The 21,584-nt window shown below is 39.5% G+C and overlaps 1 protein-coding gene across 1 annotated transcript in view; it reads left to right on the top strand.

The window, feature by feature from the left end:
- The window catches only part of PTPRN2 (protein tyrosine phosphatase receptor type N2), a 1,032,194-nt gene that overhangs the window by 919,569 nt on the left and 91,041 nt on the right, over positions 1-21,584 (top strand). Inside the window, exon 14 of the mRNA XM_077809485.1 lies at positions 15,772-15,966. Coding sequence (XP_077665611.1) covers positions 15,772-15,966 — 195 coding nt within the window. The remainder of the gene's footprint in view (positions 1-15,771; positions 15,967-21,584) is intronic.

Raw genomic sequence — 21,584 nt, forward strand, 5'->3', positions numbered from 1 at the left:
TAGTGATTTCCCTTTAATTATTAGGTAGCGTTTCTGGCTTTCCCAAACATACCCTATAGCCTTGCTTGGGAAACTCTGCTGGACAGTCATTGCCTCTGGACTCTGAAGGTAACCATAACTATCTTTCCTGCCTTTTTCTTTGGATTTCTGGTCTTGAAAGAAACTTCTCTTATTCAGATATATTCTTTTCCTGGATTTTGCTCTTCTGGGTGGCGAGAGTGGCAGCAGGAATAACAAGCAACTGGCACTAAAAATACTCAGATCTCTTTTCTTTACCAATATGACAAGAGCTCCCAACGATGATGGGGCATCTCTCTGAGCTTGCAGCAGCAGTTACTCTCGCTTTTCTGCCTGATGAGACAGCCACTACCTGACTGACAAGGTCTTGACCCCTACTCTGGCTCACAAGCTCCTGCCTTCCAGAACTGCCCCAATTTCATCATGCTGACACCACTGGCTAACTGCCAATTTAGCTCGAGCTGTTTCAGGCTACTCTGAGGCACAGCGCAATGGATTGTCTCCCTGAAGTAAATCAATTATGGCACAATGCCTGTACCATATAGAGAAGGCAGAGAGAACCACAACTTTGCCTAATGAATTGGGAAGTATTTGATCTGCATCTTTACCTTCCTTAAAAATAAATGCAGGGTGGGGGATCTGATTTCTCCTCCATTGACTTCATTGGAGTTATTTGTGATTTACAACAGTGGAAGTTAGAGGAAAATCAGTTACATTCTTTCTGTACCTGTTTGCGCTCACGCTCTCTCTCTCTGTCTTAGGGTTTCTACAGTGCCCATCACCATAGTACTACACTTTGTTATGTCCATGGAATCTGTGTTCTTTTGGGCATCCAGCAGCTAAATCGGCTGTACATGTTCAATTCATTTATTTTTCCCAGTTCATTTCAGGGGTTCCCAAACTTGGTTCGCAGCTTGTTCAGGGTAAGCCCCTGGCGGGCTGCGAGATGCTTTGTTTACCTGAGCATCCGCAGGTACGGCTGCTCGCAGCTCCCAGTGGTTGCGGTTCGCTGTTCCTGGCCACTGGGAGATGCGAGCAGCCGTACCTGCGGACGCTCAGGTAAACAAAGCATCTCGCTGCCCGCCAGGGGCTTACACTGAACAAGCTGCGAGCCAAGTTTGGGAACCCCTGGACTAGATAAAGCTATTCATTTTTATTTTAATATGGGAGAAGTCTTACCATGGATTCAGAATAACTATGTGCAGCTGAATCACAATCCCTGGAACAGAGTAGGGGCTGATGAGTTAAACACATGAGACATATGTAGACCACGTCTGTTGGGGATTGGTGTAGAACTGCACTTCCTAGGAGGAGCCCAGGTGCAGTATGTCTTCCTGATCTCCAGGAGCAGCACTCCAACTGCTACTCCCTTCTTGTCAGTCCCATTCTATGGGTCAGTGTTGGGGAAGAAGGGTTGGGGGGCCCAGCTTGGTGTCTTCGCTCCCTTTGAGGTACCATGGGACTGAGGATGAAGCAGAACCTGAACTTCTCTGAGTGCATTGACTGCAAAGTCATGTCTAGGCTGGGAAGACAGTTGAATGTGTTAGCTAATGTTTTAGAGACAACCTAACATGATTTTCAACGGAGCTTTCCACAGAGTCTAGAAAGACCAAGTCCTATTTAAATACATGTTATCTGGTTGTGGTCAACCCTGGTGAGAAACCTAAGGATAACACAATCCGATAACATGTTTCCCAGTCCAGATATGGCCCATCTCTGACTGGACCTTATGTGGTGGTGAAGGATTCTTGGATCCTCCACTCACACCTCTGCACAGGATCACATACCACTCCTGTAAGAACTAGGCAGACTCTGCAAAGCAAAACAAAAAAAAGTTTTTTTGTTTGCTCTTTAGTTTTTTTAATTGTATATCAAGATAAACCTCAGGAAAAATGTTTGGGCGGGATGAGCTGCAGCTCGAGTCATCACTTCATGGGATATCACTGTTCAAATCCTTCTAAATATGCCAGCAAAAGAGGGTGAGAGTACCTGCCATCCAAGATAGCATTTTTCTATGTGCATTAAATATTGATGCAATAACCTCCTGGTAGTTTAAAAGCAAAAACAGAGGTTCCTCTTTCAGATATTCTACAAAACAACAAGATACAGTAAAGAACTAAAACAGATGTTATTTCAAATGTTTACTTCACCATTAAATATTTTTGGCTGTAGTGACATTGATGTGTTCCATCATAACAGAAATAATCTTGCCTCTTTCATGTTGCATTTCATATTCAGGTGGTTTGGGGATGGCACCTTTCAGCATACAGATTGAATTGTCGTTGCTTAAGTTTGTATAAAATGACTACATCAAGACCGCAGAAGGGAAACTTTGAAAGCATATGTCTAGAATTGAAGTCTTTCAAAGAACAAATCATATTTTAGTAGAAGACTGATCATTTTTTGAGTTGGAGGAAATCTAGTTTGATTCAGGTGACATAAGCAAATGGGTAAATGAATTGGGTTTTTCCTACTCTAGTCTTTGCTCAACAGTTGTTAGTTTTTGATTTTTTATATTGCTGTTTGGGGTGACTGCATTCTGAATGAATAGCAGTTTTGATCAAGGAAACGTTTTGTTTTTTAATATTTCAGGCTGATAAAATTCTATTCCTGTTCTGTGCAAACTCTTTGTTTTTAGTCTAGCTAACCTGGTTCCAGGCTGCTGTGTAGCTATTTCATGTGTTGACGCTGCTCTTGCTTTACCTGGGCAGCATTGTTCTGCCAGTATATAGGTCTCATAAGTGGCTTACTTATTCCCTCCCAAGAGGGAACAGTTCATCATTATCACAATCCAGACCTTCCTTCATTCTCTAGTTTAAATGTTTAACTTGGTTGGGGTAAACCATTCTCCTCCCCTGTCCACGAATTCAGTTGGAATGGAGAGCTTTGGAGCTAGAAAGTCGTGGGTCTGATTTCTGCCAGCAACAGTGGAAGAGGTTGAAGTGGACTGGTATGGTAGCATACAGGCGCTCCTACCCAGCTATAGTACCATGGGTCTGCACTCCCAAGTCTGGCTCCTAAGTGTATCAGGCAGAATATTTGTGGAGGAGGAGAGAAATATTGATCTCTCCCAGTAGCTAGGAATAGAAGGAATGGGGGGAAGATGATAGTGAGAAAAGGAAAACTTCTTCTGCTGTTTGGTAGGTAGTATGGATAAAAGTCTCTTGATACCATCTCTTTTCCAACAGCTGGTAGTAGATTCCCTCTGTGGTTCTCCGTGGAAGGAAAGTGTTTGGCTTGCATTAAGGGTTGTGATTTGGTGACAGGGGATTTCTTATTAACCTCACTAGAAATCTCTTGACTGTGAAATTAAAATATACAGTAGAGTTGCCTAGCAGGCTATTCTCAGTTTGACTTTGTCTCGATAGTCCGGGGCATTCTAAGGATTGTTGATCCGTAATCTTTTATTTGAGAGCCTTAGAAGTTAGTTAAATATAAATCAGTGATTCAACCTCCTGTGGATACTATGAACAATACTGGTTATTCCATCTCAGAAGGGATATTGCAGAATGGAGAGGCTCAAAGAAGGGAGACAAACATGATTAGGGGCGTGGAAAACTCACATGAAAAGAGTTAGTTTGTTTGTTTGTTTATTGTAGAAAGGAGACAAATAAGAAGGGAAACCATTTATTATTTGGCCTATGCAAACTGGTCAAGCTAAGCCCCACAGCATTCTTATCAATGATGTTCAAGGCCTGAAAACCTCCAGGAAGTGGAGTCACTTTGCCATCCTCAGCAATGTGTGTAAAGCTTTGTGGCTACCACATTGACCTAGAGGACTGTCTCTAAAATGCCACAGAAATTCCACTGTAGCACAAATTCCATGTCTGGTACAAAGCTGGTTCAGAAGGCTCCATTGCCTTCTTGGTAAATCAATCCCAGGTTGATGTTGAGTGGGGTCTGAGATAAGGTAATTATTTGTCACTTTCTCTGCGGACCATGACGATCTCCACGTAGCCTCTACTGTAAATCCCTCACCTGGTAAACTTATCCACAACTGGTGATGTGAAGGTAGATGATTATGAGGTGGATTAAACAAGTCTTTAATAGTAGATGTGACACACGCAATTTCATCATGAGCTTTGCTACGCTTTCCTCTCTACAAACACAGGGCAGAGTACTACTGCAGAGAACCAGTCACCATGGTAGAGGAGAAAATTTAAATGTGCCTGAAAAAATATGTGTGGTGGAATTAAGTTGTATGTTGATCTTCTTTGCGTGAGACAGGCGAGCCCATACTGAAGTGCTGAAGTGCATAATGTTTGGGTATTGGCCAGCCCATGTTGTTCTGGCCCCATGTTGTTTCCGAGCAGGTTATTTTGCACTTTGACCTTAGTCACTGTATTTGTAAGATGGTCGTGATCTGTGAGAGTTCTGTCCAGCGTGATAGACTGGGTATGAATCATGCTGTATTTGATGACCATTGAGAACTGTGTTTAGCACTCTGCCTGCTTGTGCATGATGTAAGTGGAAGTCGTTCGGTCCAATCTTACTTCCACTGGTATTGTGCACCACTGATTACAATAATTGGCCATAGCCACCATATCTGCATTCAGAATGCTCTCAAGTATGTCAAAGGAGTGTGACTGAATGCCAAGGCATATGTCATCTGCATAAACAACCTTTCGAGACCCGGTATATGGCAAGTTATTTGAATATAAGTTGAATAACGTTGGAGACCATACTGATCCTTGTGGTAGGCCATTCTTCTGGTGCTTCCAAGTACTTGTTTTATCACCAATTAACAGTAAAAGTATACAAAATAATGAATGTCACACAGAAGGTAAAGCAGAAATGTCTGTTTTCCCCTTTCTCATAACACAAGAATGAGGGGACTTTCAATGAAATTACAAGATAGAAAATTCTAAACACATAGAGGAAACACTTTTTGACATAACACATTATTAGACTGTGGAACTCATTGCCACAGGATGTCATCAGGACCAAGGATTTAGTAAGATTCAAAGAGGAACTGGACAAATATCCTAGTTAAAACAGATAATGCTAAAAAGTTTGGAAGGGACCTAAAACTTCACACTTCAGGGTTTAAGACAATATCTAATTTAGGATGAGACCTTTCTGGAGAGAGCAGATTCTCCTGCATCTGCCTACTGCAAGGTTTCTTGCACTTTCTTCTGGAGCATCTAGTATTAGCTACTGTTAGAGGCAAGATACCGGATTAGATGGATCACAGTTCTGAACCGATATGGCAATACCTATGTTCATAATTACATAGAGACTTGTTATATTTAAAAAACCATACCAAGGAACTTCAATTATGACATCAAATAGTTCCTTTTTTCTTTGTGCCTGTTCCAATGAGATATTTATTGCATATGACAGCAGGAAGGCAAGTCAGGGCTTCAGCAGCGATCCCTTCATCACTGGCTGGCAGTGCTGTAGCAATTAAAAAAGAGCAATTAAAAGACTGGTCCAATGGTTCTGTATTTTTGTTTTCCCCCAAATGTTAAATCTCCAAGTTCTTGTAAGTGTTGCGACTAAGGTTTTGGTACAAAGTAAGTTCTAATTTTCAGTGTCTCCTGTAATGTTTAAGGGGAATCTATAATATTACTTACTGTCATTAATCCTTTTTACTCCTAGCTTTTGTTGGCTACACAACCAAGGGAAGAATGCCTGTTCTGAGATTATTCATACTCTTTAACATATATACACACATTTGCTGTCATTCCAGAGAACTTCACAAACTCTTGTGGGTAGGACTTTGGGATAGTCACATTACTTTACAAGAGGCAAAGCCCTCTTGTTGACTTAACTCCCTCATGCTGTCCCTCTCAAACCTCACCTTCATACTTTTTATCTAATATGTATTTTGCATAAAATCTGAATTTTAAGTTTGTTCCTGCTATCGGGAGTAGAAGTGGAGAGTGATTTTGTGTTTACTTTCCATGGACAGCAATTAAGAGGCCATGATGATGGGTACCCTTATAAAAACCTAACTAGACAGAAGTGAATTATGCTGGTCATTCCAAATAAGAGCCTACTCTGTATATACCCCATATTTTACAGGAAAAAAACTATTTTAGATCTAAAAAAACTATAGGGACTATATTTTGCCTCAGTTATCGTGAGTCCAGCTACACAGGGTTCAGACAGAGCCACAGAATCCTCTAAAATGGGCTACGATAGATTTTGAAACAGTTACATTTTCATGTCTCAGGAAACTATCATGTCAGGTCCTTCCAGAGCTAGATGTAAATGCTGAGGTCCATTGTGAAGCTGGAAATCTTTCCTTCTAATGGGATAAAACCCAATTTCTACCCCTGAGGGGCCACAGGACAACTGACTATATGGTCTGAACATTTTTATCTATTGAGAAACTACCTGTTTCAGGACTAAATTTTGCACAGTTTGGATACCCAGAGCTCTACCTTTGGGTAGAGGAAGAGGAAACATTTTTCTGCCCCGCCCTCCCCCCCCTTAAATAACTTAAATAATAAGTAGCTGCTGAAAGCTGCTCTAGGTGTCTTGGTGTCTTACGAAAAACTTGACTGAGTGGGCAGATGAAGTCAGGTGCATGATAAATGCATTTATCACGTGATTCTGCCTGGTGTTACCACATGCATAGCACCATTATTATTTATTTGTATTACAGTAACCCCTACTGTATTGTAAGGATCCCATTTTGCTAGGTGCTGTGCAAACATATAATAATAGACAGTCTGTACCCCAAAGAGCATACAATGTAAACAGACAAGACAGACAAAGGAAGTGAAGAGTTGGAGATCAAGGAGTAGATTTTCAAGAGTGCTCAGACTTAGCAACTCTCATGGGGAGCTGAGCACTTTGAGAATCTGGCCATTATGTCATATTCAAAGTCTGTGGCAGAACCAGGAACTGAACCTAGATCGTCTCTGTTGTATTCCAATCTAGTTTCTTAACTACAAGTCCATCCTTCCTCCCCAGTTTACAGGTGTGGCATTTTATCTTGTGTGTATAATATATTACACACAACCACATCAGTAGCGATGACAGCCGTGTGATGTGCAATTAGCAGCTGCTTTTGGTTCAAACAGACAAAACCATCTGCCACAGAAATGTTTCCAGGTATACCTCGGACCCCTGTCCCTCCCCAGAATTACAATCATGTCTGGAAAAGTTATTTGAGGTCCTTTTTAAGAAAGTTCTAAAACTTTCTTAATATTTCTTCTCTTCTTCTGAAGCATTTACGTTTGGAATCTTGGTAGTGAAAGGCACCGGTTTCATAAAATGATTTTTCATATTCTTTGGCCTAATAACCCCCCGCCCCCAGTCACCTCCTTTTCTAGGAAAGGACGCACCAGGGAGGGTAAGGGGGAAGAAGTCTGCTTAAGGTTCCGCCCAGAGTTATCTCCCATGTTGTTCCATTAGGAGAAAGTGGCAGAACAGATTGACTGTTGCCCCCAAACCTCACTGATCCTCATGAAGCCCGTATCCTCTGTAAGGAGACCTGTGCCTCTGGGTTTCAAGAGAAACCACACCACAGTTGTTCCATGACAGTACAGACTCATTGGAACCTGAAACTATTAGGCCCTCACCTGGTAGCATCTGCCCAGGAATCCCTATAAAGGGAAGATCCCTACCACAGAAAAACAACACAAGCTTTAGGCTGTTCAACATCTGCTTTAAGGGGCCAGCTGGGGAACTAAGAGTGTATGGAAATCTTGTATATTAAATATGGTGTAATTGTAGTGTTAGAATAATAGAAAAATGGAAATGCTCAAGTCCACTGAGGTTTTATAGATGTGTTCATGCCCTTATAGTACGTGGCTTTCTTATGGTGGGAGAATAGTTCATCGCTCTGTTGTTCAAACGTTTGAAACCGAGGAGTGAAGGGAACCAACCAAAACCAAAAAATTCCTCTCCAGTTTAAGGAACACTAACTTTTCCCTTCCTTTCCCCTCCTCTGCAACTACTTCTGCTTTCTTATGTGTGAGATAGTATGGGTTCATAATTGTATGAATCATGACCAAGCATCACTTGAAGTGCTAAACTAATTGAAGTTTTTCATTTCACGGGGCATGATGACAAAAAATTGGGGTCTTATTAGAAAAACACAAACATGATTATCAAAGCCTTGCATGATTTCTGGCTGCAAAATAATAGACTCTGGAATAGTATCCCAGGAGAAATGAGAGCAGCTCCATCATCAAAGTCATTTTAAAAAACTAAATCTCAACAAAGTACTTGAGATTATATAATGGGCTTGGAGACTGTGGTGATGGATGACAACCTAGGTAGACAATTAAAATGTAGAGAACAATTCTGCATGCCCAGCTAAATTAATAAATCTAAAATGTCTAGTCCTTTCCTCCCCCCCGCCCCCGGTTCTATTACATAGCAGTCTGGATGGGGTTAAAAGAGCAACAGAATGCGTATTTATAAGGATGCATCTAGTCCAAAGGTAGCATTATGTTCTCTATACATATCTCATTTAAGCATTATTTCAATATTTATCAGGTGATTCATTGTTGGAATGTACTCTGATTCCAGTAGTTACCGTTTCATAATTGTAAACAAAATTATATACATAACTATTCCCAGCATATGAATTATTTATTATATTCCCGGACAAAAAATTTGTTAAAATTGAATTAAGGTTGAGATTGTTTCAATAATATAAGAATAAAACAATTACAGGGAGGTTGTAATTATTCCCCAAACAAGGATTACAAACCCAGGAAGCTCAGTGAAGGTTAAATTTAAAAGAAATCCAAACGTGTTAAGCTATGGAAATGCACAGTGAAGGCAGCCAAACAGCTTCCCTTCTGCTCTGTAGTGACACCATACAATTATAATTAGTGCATCATAGTGTTGGTAGTCCAGGTATAGATTAATCTGATTTTTCTAGATACATTAAACTTTTCCAGTTTTTGTTTTCATTGTAGTGGTGTCAGTACATGTGCAACAAAATGGTTGAATCCACACTGTACGTGCAAAACTCAGTTCAGCTTTACCTGTAAAGGGCAGTTCCATAATTTTAAAAGAAAAATGCTCAAATAAGTGAGAAGGAAAGCATACCGGAGGAGAATTTTCCTGAGTAATTTTAAAGGTCATGCTATATAATTTGCATATGTTCTTACTACCCACAGTATGTTCTGTTAGCAGTTGTAGCACAGAGTCTTTTAAAATAGAATATTTCACATTGTTCATTGCACTCTGCAAACATTAATTTTATTACAAATCAAAATAAATATTAGGTCATTTTGTTTAGTTCTAGTTAAGGTGGGTTTGTTGCTGTACAGTACGTTCGCAGATGCTTGTCTGGTTTAGGTTTTAAGGGCATGCTGTGTAAGTGTCCACCACTGTTAATATATATGAATTTTCCTTTGATATCTTTTCATTTCTCCTCATTCTATTCCCTGGATAATTCTGATTCCATCTCTGGTGTTCACAATTTTCAAATGTGTGTGAAGAAGCAGAGGTGGGTTTGGTTTGGTTTTGGTTAACAAGAGATTAACATTTGAGAATGCCAGGCCTCTGTATTGGATTGGTTTTGACTTCTCTAAGGTATGTAACTTCAGATGCATAATGAAGAAATTTGACTTTTATTACTAGTATATATTGTTGGGGGCAGGGTTTTGTTTTGTTTTAAATAAACTGGAAAATTGTGAATTCCCTTAGTTTCCAGGTTCCTATTCAATAGATTTGAGGTAAACATGCTGGGAAAAATAACAACTAGGGTTGCCAGGTTTTCAACCGGAACACCTAGTCGAAAAGGGACCCTGGTGGCTCCGGTTAGCACAGTTGACCGAGCTGCTAAAAGTCCAGCTGTCCACAGCAGGGCAGGCAGGCTCCTACAAAGTGAGAGTCTCTTGATCAAGTTTCAATATTTTAGTCTATGTAACTGTCTATATGGAGTTTAGGATTTTTTGCCATGAGTTCATGTAACCTGGAGTTTGGGTCGCAAGGCATCTGCTGATTCCTATGGCAGTCTACTGTTTTTCACTAGGTGAGAATGATTCAGGAGTCAAAATCTGTTACTGGGCTAGGACCACAAAGCCCCTCAAGACACACAGACAGAACACAGTCAGACTGTGCGGACACATTTTAATAAACTGTGATATCTGCATATAAGGCAACTTGGAGAGAGGGTGACAATACTCAACAGCTCGTCTTTAAAAGAAATGAGCATAAGCAAGAGATGTGTATCAGGCCTCTCTTAATTGCCATCTTCATCTCCTGATATTAGCATCTTACTGTGCTGATCAGATTCCATTTTCTGACTAATTATGGCAAGGAGTCATCTGGTTTTATTTTATGTTAGTTAGTTAGTTAGTTATTTCTGTGCTCTAACTTTTGCCTATGCTACATACTGTCATGTATTGCAGTTATGCATAAGCAGAATCAACATACATAAAAGGGTCTTTCAGGACTTTGTGCCATGTTTATCAGAGGATTTGTGGGGAGTGGATGGGGAACTGTGTTCTTGGCTTTGTCAGTATGCCATCTCTTTGGTTAACAGTACACTTTTTAGAGCAAATACTGGGCATGCTCTGATAATTTCTTTCTCGACTCCTTTGTGGTGGAGCCCAAGGTTCAGATTTAGGGAAAGCTTAATTATTCATTACATATGAGGAAACAAGTTCATATTTACCACTGAAGCCCTACCTCAGGCTAGTTTGAATGTCCTCTTCTGCTGTAAACTTACCTTACAATGGAGTGTACACGGGTTATCTTTCAAGATAGGCCTTTTAGTAACCCATGTGGTCTTAATGGATTTTTCAGGAACCTGGTGTATTGTTGGCCTGTCTTATTGGTAGATATGAATTCTAGTTTCCTCTCCTACACTTTTGTGATACTTGACGGCTGTCATCCAGTGTAAAAGCATGTGGCAGCAAATGCGCAATGCTGTCATGGAACAGGGACATCCTGAAGAAGGGATGGCACTTGCCGTATTATGTTGGCTGCGTTTCTAAAGCAGCCCTGGCTTGACACCTCATTGAAAGAGTGAGATTCATTTCTGAGTGGGCATGATGCCTCTTGGTGTCTGGTGGGAATGCAGGGAGTTGAGGTTATGCATGAAAATCAGTTGTGATAGTTAGGAGTCCTAGCCAGGAATGTACAAACCATGTGTCCATTCTGTCTTTTTGATTAAAGAGAGGCTTTCACTAATGCAGCTGCTATCTGGCTGCTTGAAGAGGGTTTCAGTCACAATTCAAGAAAGTGCTGTCGTAAGATTTCCTTACTGTGGCTTCTCACTGTGTAAGTTCCCTGTATCATGGTCTGCACTAAGACTGACTTCCTGCTCCTGGGTTGAGAAGGCGAACTGTTGTGCCTGTAATGAGGAACACTGGGTGAATTAAGGCTCATCTTTAGAATTGGCTAAATTGTATGTACCCACTAATCTACAGTGTGTTAATCCCAATTAAATATTTGATTTATTTACTATAACACCACTTTTTTATAATGTTGTGTTTATTTTATTTTTTGTAAATGTTCCTTGTCACCCCTCCATCTCCCTGTGGGATGATAAAAAATTTAGGATTACTTCAAAATCTCATTGGAAGAGTTCCAAGGTTTCTCTGAAAATATTGTTTATGATGTGTTTAGGGTTATCAATTTTCTTTCTCAAATGAAAAAGCTCTCTACAGATGATTATAACACTGTACTTTAAACTCATTTAACTGGACATTATTTTCAGAATATTTATCTTGGTTATTGCAGTTTTTGTCACACTGTGATATTAGTTTTCCATTATATACTACATGTCACTTCCACATAAGTTTGATAATAAATGTTGGGAAATAAAAAACAGAGGCACTGCCTCCATGTGATAGCAATTTCTATGTAATGGGAAATAATGTCATAAACTTTAAATTACATTTTAAATAAATGTTTATGTCCAACCCATCCATTAGATCATAGCCCAAAAGGGTCAGGAGGATCATTCCTTCATATATCACTGTATGCAGTATGATTGCTTTTTTAGGCATAAATGATGCTTTTAAATGAGGAATGACAAGCAGTATAAAAAGACAGTACATTACAGTCACAGTAGTATAGTAATAGCCTTGGCCACTATGTTAAATACAAAAATGCGATACATAAATTGAATTCACTCTTTGCAAATGATTATTAAATGGGTCCGTGCTGATACCAGTGTTCACTGAGTTCGTAGTTCAGTTTGGAACCCTCACGTCTGGGTTCAGTGTTGGGTTCTAAACCTCATCTTGTGGGCATGATGTTTACTGCTTCCAGAATTAAAAACATAAACACTTGAGAGTGCAGAGAAATGTGTAGATGGCTGATGGTCCTCTTAACTATGGTCTTAAACTATGGTTCAGGGCTTGACTAAGGGCTTAAACAAAGTGACGTCAACTCTGTCAAGGCCCAGTGATGGAATTTCAGTGATATTAACAATATTTTAGGGCTCAGTCAGGTTGATTAAATATTTGTAATGCCTACCAATGGAGGTCCCTTTTTGTCTTTTTATTTTATTTTTATTTTATTTTATTTTATTTTGGCTATGTGAACAGCCCAGACCACTTCCTTAAGCCTTCCTAATATTGTGACTAAACTGGTGCCCTGGCCCTGTCTGGGGGAGGAGTGAGGACAAACACTGCTTCCTCTCCATGCCCTTTGCAAGGACTGACCAATATCACAGTTCGTGTGACCGGTTCCTGCTACTACTTCCAGGGGTGCAAAGAATCCCACACAGGGGCAGGGAGAAGACAGCGTAGCCATCCTCACGAATGCAGGAAGCACAATCCCTCCTAGAGCTGCCACTGGAGCAGGAGGTTATATCTTCAAGAACAGGGACATGGGTAACTTGCACATGGTTCTTTATGGTCCATTTTCACCACTGAAGTGTCATAAAGGCATCACATGTGCTCACCCAGATACCCCTAGTGCTGTGGTTTCCGTGTATGGCATAGTCTTCATAGCTGGCTCTGCTACTCCCTTGGAGGACTAAATATAGGAGTCATGACGGTGAATCCACTATGGTCTGGCTATCCTTGGCAGCTGCAATTGCCTGTAAGGGCTGTGAGCAGCAGAGCACAAATTATAGCAGCCCCGAGACTGCTTAAATTTATGCCAGGACTAGGCAGGTTTCTGGATGATTCCAGATTATGGGGAGAGCCAGATACGGTGCAGGGCCACTTACCTCTTAGTCATGAGAAACTACATTTATTTATTTACCTTTAACCACTTCACCTGCACTTTGTCCAATAACCCATCCCTACCAGGAATAAGTCTAATATTTAGATATCTGAACAGCTATTACTTTTTAATAAAGAAGCCATCATGCAAACATTTTTGAATTTCTCCCAAATGTGGAGTTGTTTGTTTGGTTTTTTTTAAGGAGGTTTTAAAATTATTTTACCCCAGGGTAACTTGCAGGTTAGCAAAAGTCATTCTGAACTAGTGATATTTTTAAGGTCTGATAGCTTGTGTGACCCTTCAGAGAGAGAGAAACACTCTTTATCCTTTTTACAAAGCAAAGAACCTGAACTTCCTTGTGATGTAAATGCTTAGCCCTGATAGTTTGATATCTTGCCTTACACCACAACACACTAATAAATATAAAAGCTATTTCAAATTAATTTTTAGGCTTTAAATTTCTATTCTCATATTTTTGTCATGTTGTGGTCAATACCAGGTGACTAAGGCCAGGTCTCCACTACAAAGTTTTGTCAGCAAAGCTGTGTCACTCAATGATGTGAAAAAACCACACACCCTCAGTTGACATAGTTATGCCGGCAAAACCCCCAGTATCGATGCAGCTATACTGACAGAAGAATACTTCCGTCAGTATAGCTAATATCGTTCGGGAAGGTGGTGGTGTTTTGCTGTCTCAAAACCTCCTTGTGTCGACATATGCTGCGTCTACACTAGGGAGCTCTGCCAGTACAGCTGTATTGGTAGTACCTGTGTAGTGTAGACTAGCCTAAGGCACCTAGCTGTACAAACAAGGAGATATGGAAAACGAGGTCAGTATAAAAGAGAAAAAAAGGTTGCGCTCTATTTAAAAATCCTTTTTTTTTCCTGTAAAAAGGGGCATGAATAGAAAAAAAAACAAACCCACCGCTGTTATATTTTGGGGTTTTATGGACATTCAGTTGGGATGATCTGCATAATTGTTGCATCCGCCACAAGTGAGTAATGTGTATCTTTATATTACACACTGTTGTATTTTTGTCTCACTCTCATTAATTTATATACAAACGTGTTCCATTTCCCGCCCCGCCCCCAAAAAAACCAAACCAAAAAAAAAAAAGACCTTGCACTGTACAGAGGTCTTTAATACCAAGTAAAATGGCAGCTTTGGATGAAAGGCAGGTGTAAACCATTTGGATGGTCTTTTGGCCTATAGCTCTTTAGTCTATTGCCTAGGAATGGAAAGAGCTATCTTGATATATGTTTCTATTCAGATTTTCACTGAGAAAGGAGGATACTAGATTTGAATGCTGGAGTCATTGTCACAACTGTGATGAAGGAAAGATACCAGTTGAATGTCTTAAAAAAAAATGTTCTGTGCATTAAATGGATGCATTTCAATCGCAAGAAGAAAACCTTTTATATCCTATGATGTATGGAGTTTTAAAAGTCATCCTACTGATGACCCTTGAGTTGCAATTATATTCTTATTGAATAAGAAAACAGAGGCCATCACATTTTAACAGTATGGATTCTTCAAAATCTATTATTTTGATCGCCAGAGGCAAGTAACTAAGCTCTTAGTATATGTCTCTGTAAAATAAGTAATTGGAGACAAATGTGCAACCACACCACATGTACAATATGTCCAAGCACCATGAACATAGCCAGGCTTACTGTGCAGCATAGGCTTCCAAAAATCCTTCATGGGCAATAGACATATGTAAAAATGCTAATTTTATTATTTGCTTTGAAATTTTACTGAACATGAGTGAATATAAATGCATTGTAACAGAGACAATATAACCAAGGGTCTATTTAGCCCATTAGATTCAGAATTTCAAAATGCAGTACCTTGTTTCTCTGGAAATGTTTGTACTAGCACCATTCTCCATGACTATATAAACACAATATATTTTAGACATGCATTTCATGTGTGGTGCAACTGAAATGCTTTATTTAGGGAAGATTTTTGTTGGTTTTGGTGATTTTTATCTCAGTTGGATTGGAATGTCTGGTAGGTTCAGTTTTCTTTCTTTGTCAAAGCTGCTTACAGCACATGTGACAGATTTCTGTTTTTTATTCTTTGTTAATGTCATTCTTCATTTTCTGTGCCCCACATCTACGAGTAAGGGTTGTGTATGTTCTATTTTAATGAAGAGAAATGGCACATCTATCAACTAGAATTTATATTAGAGAGCACATCAATTCAGTTGCTATTACTTGCTGAGCTTTCAAATTCAGGGCTGAATTCTGCTCTCAATTACACCTGTGCAACCCCATTAACTTCAGTGGGCTGTACAGTGCGGAATTAGGTTCACAAAATGAAGTATGGTATAAAACAACGTATCCATCTGCTAATAGAATTTCAGCCCCAAAATATTATTTGAGGCAGTCTTAAAAGAGTGACGTGCATGCACTCATAGTTAAACTTCTTTTGCGTGAGACTGGGATGGTCAACATCTAGTTATTTCATATAGTGGGTCTAGTAAATGTATATATCAGAAGTATCAGAATACCAAAATATTAGCCCTTAAGGGAAGAAAAACACTCCCACTCTAGAGATGTACAAATACTGTGTTGTCCTTAGCAGACTTTTATTCCATTGTGGCTGCTATTAGCTGCAGATTGTTCTCTTCTTTCTCTGTCTTCTAGGAGCTGTGCCGTCAGCGCATGGCTGTAAAATCGTCTGATCGACCAGAGCCCTTGCACACTTCTCGTGTAAACAGTGTCTCGTCACAGTTTAGTGATGGGCCCATTGCCAGCCCCTCTGCTCGGAGCAGCACATCATCCTGGTGTGAAGAACCAGTTCAGTCTAACATGGACATCTCCACTGGTCACATGATCCTGGTAAGCAGAGTTTTCTTTATGGCATGTGAAATACAATCAAAATTAAAATTGGTAGTTCATCAATTTAAAGTAGACTGTGAAAAATATTTAACTTCTAAAGGGATATTGTCAACTTACAACATTTTTTTAAAAAATCCTTCACCTATTATATTAATCTGACCTTTAAATAGTTAAAACTAAAACTGTTTTTTTTTAAAAATCCTTTTTCACTGTGCTGTTCTTCTGTTTAGGATACATTCTCTTAGCTTGGACATTTAAAATAGATTTTTTTTTAAACCGAAGATAATTTACTTTTCATCCCTTTGTCCTATTGGTTTACTTTTGCCATTTTACTTGGCTTGGACGATTAAATAAGACTTTGATTTCTGGTCAGTTTTTCTTTCTGGCCTGTAGTATAATGGTGCTGCAAAAGCTGCAGTAGAATATTAACAATGTGTATCTAATTGTTTCCATTGAAATTGGGTGTGTGGGGGATCTAAATTTTTAGCCTAACCTGATTTTCCTCCTTTAAAGTAATTGTATCTTTCTCATGTTTGAAACTGCACAAATATGTTTTGTTTGTGAAACCTGGGCTCGAAAGTGTTGTGGGAGATGGCCACTTTGTTCTCATGGGTGTGTGTATATGGCTAGTGAAATGCTTTTCACCACCCAGGGGAGACAGCATGACTTAGTGGTTAGGATCCTGGACAGGGACTCAAAATACCTGAGTTATATTCCTGCCTTTGTTGGTGGCCATGGGCAAGTCATTTCACATCTCTGTGCTTCAGTTTTCCCATCTGTAAAATGGGGGTCGTAATACTGATCTCCTTTGTAAAGTGCCAAGAGATCTACTGTTGAAAAGAGCTAGGTGGCATTATTATTATTATTATATTTTCTACATTTACCCTCTCTAACTGTTAAGATTATCCAGCTGGACCGAATCACAATCAATAAATTGCTGCCCCTCACTAGCTATGTATTTATATAGCTCTGAGAAGACCAATGGGATTTCTGGGAAGGAATCTGTGCTCTGTCCATGTCATGCTGTCTCATCATGCTTCTCTCTCTCCTGCACCCTTTTCTTTTTTACGGTTTTGTAGATAAAGCTGCCCACCTACTTAAATATTTTCCAAGTTTTGTGGGAAAGCCATTTGGCCTAATAGAAAATGGAATGGAAGCCAGAGTGCCAATTTGACCTTAGCCAAGTCACTGACCTCCGTCAGCTCAGCTATAAAACTGAGGAAAAGCAGGATCTGCTTGAAAACCAGATGCTGTGTCTGAGCAGAGCTTTCCTGGGTAAATACATTTCCAAACAGCAGAGTTAGGTTTTTAACCTGATATATAACAGATGCACAAGTGCACCTAGGAATGAGGGATGGATATGTTACCCAAAAGGTCTGTGACCTTGGCTCTTACAATCGCACTTTCGCCTACTCAGAACTACAACCTTTCACTTGTTTTTGTGTTTCTGCAGTTGTTGGGATATTGTAGTTACCAACACATTCCCCACCCCCAAACCTCACCTTTCAAATAACCCCTAAAGTAAGGATGGGCACAAGAGTAAGTAGTGATATAATGCTTGTATCCCAAGCATCTGTGGCTAAAACCAAAGAAAGTACAAAATTGCCTAAGTATACGGCAATGTATATGCTTAAGATTTGCAGTTAATGAGTCTGGTTTAAATGGAGCAAAATAGTTTACAAAGATACTGCTAAAATAAACCTAAAAATCACACAAAGCCAAATGAACAGGTAGGAAACTTGCATAAGGGAACCAAGTAGTGTTAATTCTGGATCTGGGAATTTTCCCAAAAGTTCAACTAAGTGTGTGTGGAAATAAGCCATATTTTGCAACCTATGAATGGGTTTTAAAAAACAAACAGATTGATTAGGAGTACTATGGTGATGGTGGTGGTGGTGGTTCAGTGTCCATAATTCAGTCAATTCTGTTTAACCCTGAGTGAACTCATGCATATGTTAGCTATCTAACAACATATGTTAAATCTTAGATGGTGAGGGTTCAAAGAAGGGCAACTGAAATGCTACAATGCCTTGAGAGTATGACCTATAAGGAGAGAGTGAAAAAAAATTAAACCTGTGTAGTCTAAAATGAATAAACAAAAGCTAGCAATTCAGAGGAGTCTGCATCTCTGCTTCTAAATATGGGAAAGGGAAAGAGTACAGAAAAGTACTCTTAATAGACACCAAGGATATAATTAGCAAAAAAGGGGTTAGAATTTGAAAGGATGCATTTAGCTTAGATATCAAAACAAGTTTCATAGGAAGGTCAAGCAGACAGTGGAACTGTTTACTTAAAGAGGTAGTTCTACTATAAGTTCTAGATTTCTTTAAGGCAAAGTTAGGTAAGGTTTTTATGGAAGGATCTACTTTGAAGCAGCTGATTGAACTTAATTGGGGTTGCCTGACACGCATGGCACTGGAAGTTATGTTGGCAGCCTGGCAGGAATCTGAGAGCTGACCTGATTTACGTTTTGGTCAAAAATAAATGCAAGCAACCATAATACCTTATTTGCCTGAATTTTGTATGTCTCTTGAGAAATTGCTGCTTATTTGAGTTCAGCAGCAAGGAAAACATGCCAGTGATCAGCTTTTTCATACATCCTGTAGTTAGTAGATGGGAGCCACAGGCCCCCATTTTAGAATTCGTTGATATATCGGATGATATATAAGATGCTTTCCAACTCTATCCTCTCCTGCTGCTGTCATCTTGTGAAATAAAAAGTTACTTTATAGATATTTTATGCAGAGATGCTTTAGTACAAAAAAAGACAAAAGTTAATAAGGGCCTAATAAGGATGGGGAGCATTGTCAGCACTGCACAGCAAATAGACTTACAGAACAGTAAAGTGGTATTCAGTTTTACAATGCTCAGCAATGAAGTAGCTAGCTGAGTTAGGACTCTAGAATCTTTATTGTTCTTGGTGGCTTGGATCTTCCCAGGGGAAATAACATTGTGATGTTCAGTTAGCAGTAAGAGCTTATAGTTGGAAACATCTTGATTTGACTTGTAAATTGAGCAGATCTGTTATGGAAATCATTGAGGAGGAATTCACTTAGAATACTCAGGTATCCTGTTTAGACTTTTTTTTTTTAACTGATATCCACCCTTTTCTATTTGCCCTTATGCATAAACAGAAATACTAGAACCTAAACTCAGCTTGCTGCTGTTTGGCAAATGGTAGAATACCACTTTGCTCTTCCACAAATATATTGCCTCTGCAATGCTTGATAGTAGTCTAAGCTACTTCGTGTTAGGTAGTAGAGAAAAACTCAAGACCCAGAGGGGCAATTTTGAGTAGTGGCAAAGTGTAATTTTTGTCCCTTTTTGGTTGGTTGTTTTTTCTGTAAACCCCACATTTTTAGCAGGTAAATAGAAAGCCACTGCTCTGAATGAGGTTATCTTGTGAAAAGATCCCAGTGTTTGACCCATGGAAGTTTCGATTAGAGAGGATATAATGAGAAGCATGTTTTATGCCACCATACTAGTGACTCTGCATTCTGACATTGGTAGCAGTGTGAGGAACAAGAAGAAGAAGAAGCTGTCGTAATTGAAGGTACCTTTGATCTTGCAAAAAAAAAAAAGAAGGAAAAAAAGAGGGGGTGCAATTTCAGAAAAGTCATGGTGAGTGACGGGAAGGATAAGAACTCATGTTGATTTCTTTCCATGCTTGTTTGATTAAAATAATCATAACTTGTTATGAATTTTCAAATCAAGAAATGGACTGAGAGAAATGGCCCGTATGATTTTTGTGAGACAGTGCTAAATTTATCTCTGTTTAAATATTGTGTATTTTGTCAGTGAAATAAGAGTTTGCAGAAGCAGAACTGACTTTTCATGGCTTTTTTTTTGGAGTGGAAGACGAGTAAAAAAGATGTGAAATTGAAAGCACCAGGCACAGATTAGAATCTGGGAAAGAGGGTGAATGGTCTTGCCTTTCTAAACACACAAACAAAAATAATACATTAAAACTAGAGGTCTGAGAAGTCTTCCCTTGACAACGTGCAAAAATAATGTATTTTGGAAAAATTACACCATTGAAGTGTTCGTGATACGTCATGCATCTAGTGCTTTTCAAACAAGAAGGGCATGGGATGTTTCATCACCACCGTGCATGCTGGGAGCAAAGAGAATGAGAGACTGAAGGCTGGGACTTAGTAACCCTTAGTAACCAGAAGATGTTTCTTAAAAGATCACCTTCCATTCTGGGAGGACTTTCTGTAATAAAACTAGAACTGGACTACATAGATCCTAGAAGTGCTGTTGGGAAGCTAGCCAAACCTGAGACAGAAACTTTAGTTCTGCATTCCACCTTTCACATGGTGTGGTTTGATTTAGTCTTGATGTTGATTTGACAAAGTGATTGTCATGGACTTGAGTGGAGCTGCAAGAAAGGAATAGAGAGACTCCTGGAACTTAGATGTGGGGATTTCAAACAGTATTTGTATTTTATGCTCTGCCATAGTAATTCTGCCTTTTTTAAAAAAAAAAGCACTCTGCACACACTTTTTAAAAAAAGAAATCTTTGAGAAGCAGGGAGTATCCCCTATAGACTTCATTTAAATGGTCTATAAAAGAGTGCTGAACTGTATTTAAAAATACATTATGGCAAAGATAAACTGCAAAGCCACTTGTTAAACTGCCCACTAAACTATTAAACCACTGCAAGGCTTTGATTTCATCCTAAACCATTAATAAAAATCACTGAACTGCCTCGATTTATAGCATCTAAAATGCTTTACTAAACAAAGGAGTGCCCAACATGCGATGATTGATACCACTGGGCTGGATACCAGCACACACTCTGACTGGTGTCTAACTCAAAAACATGCAGAAAGAGGCAGCAGAGAGGGTGTTTCCTGAGGAGAAAGGGATTGATCTATAGCCTGGGAGCTTTCCACCAAGTGACAGTGGCACATGCCCACTGTGGGTACGTGACAGCCTTCCTTGGGGAAGGTCAAAGGTGAGGAGGGTAGGAAGGAGAAACCAGAATTACTAATAAAATCAAATAGCTGCAGACAAGAACGTCTGTTTGACTATTTTGGTTTTTATTTGAATTTTCTTTGTTTTCAGTAGCAGCACGATGTGCTGAGTGCTGTACAAAGACGTAGAAGGCACAGTGCCTATGCCAAAAAGTTTACATTTTTTTTTTTTTTTTTTTTTAAGAAAAACAGGTGTAGAATGGGGGGAAAGAGAAACAGCACATTTAAAAAAAAATACAGCCACACATGTAGACGTACACACACACATATATATGTTTTTCAGTCCCAAATTACCTGCAACCATGCTGCTATACTTAGTTGTAGGTGTCCTGGTATAGGTAGGTCTTCAGGAAGCATTTGAAGGAGAAAATGATGGTGACCTTGCAGGCCATCTCAGGAAGAGCATTCCAAGCATAGAGGTCACACGGGGAAAGGCTGTTGCTTATCCAGAGCACATTCCTTTGCTGGAATACTGATTTAATGTGAGGACCTAGATAGCTAGTATACAAAAAGACATAAATACCACAGGGAAATAAATCTGTGCCCTTGTCTTGCTGAATGAGTAGCTGACTTATAAGTTGTGTTCTTAAGAACAGGCAGAGTAGGCTGCCTCCCTGCAGACTCACTGTTACCAAAAGG

Source organism: Eretmochelys imbricata, chromosome 2 (genome assembly GCF_965152235.1).
Source record: "Eretmochelys imbricata isolate rEreImb1 chromosome 2, rEreImb1.hap1, whole genome shotgun sequence".
Lineage (NCBI taxonomy): Eukaryota > Metazoa > Chordata > Testudines > Cheloniidae > Eretmochelys > Eretmochelys imbricata.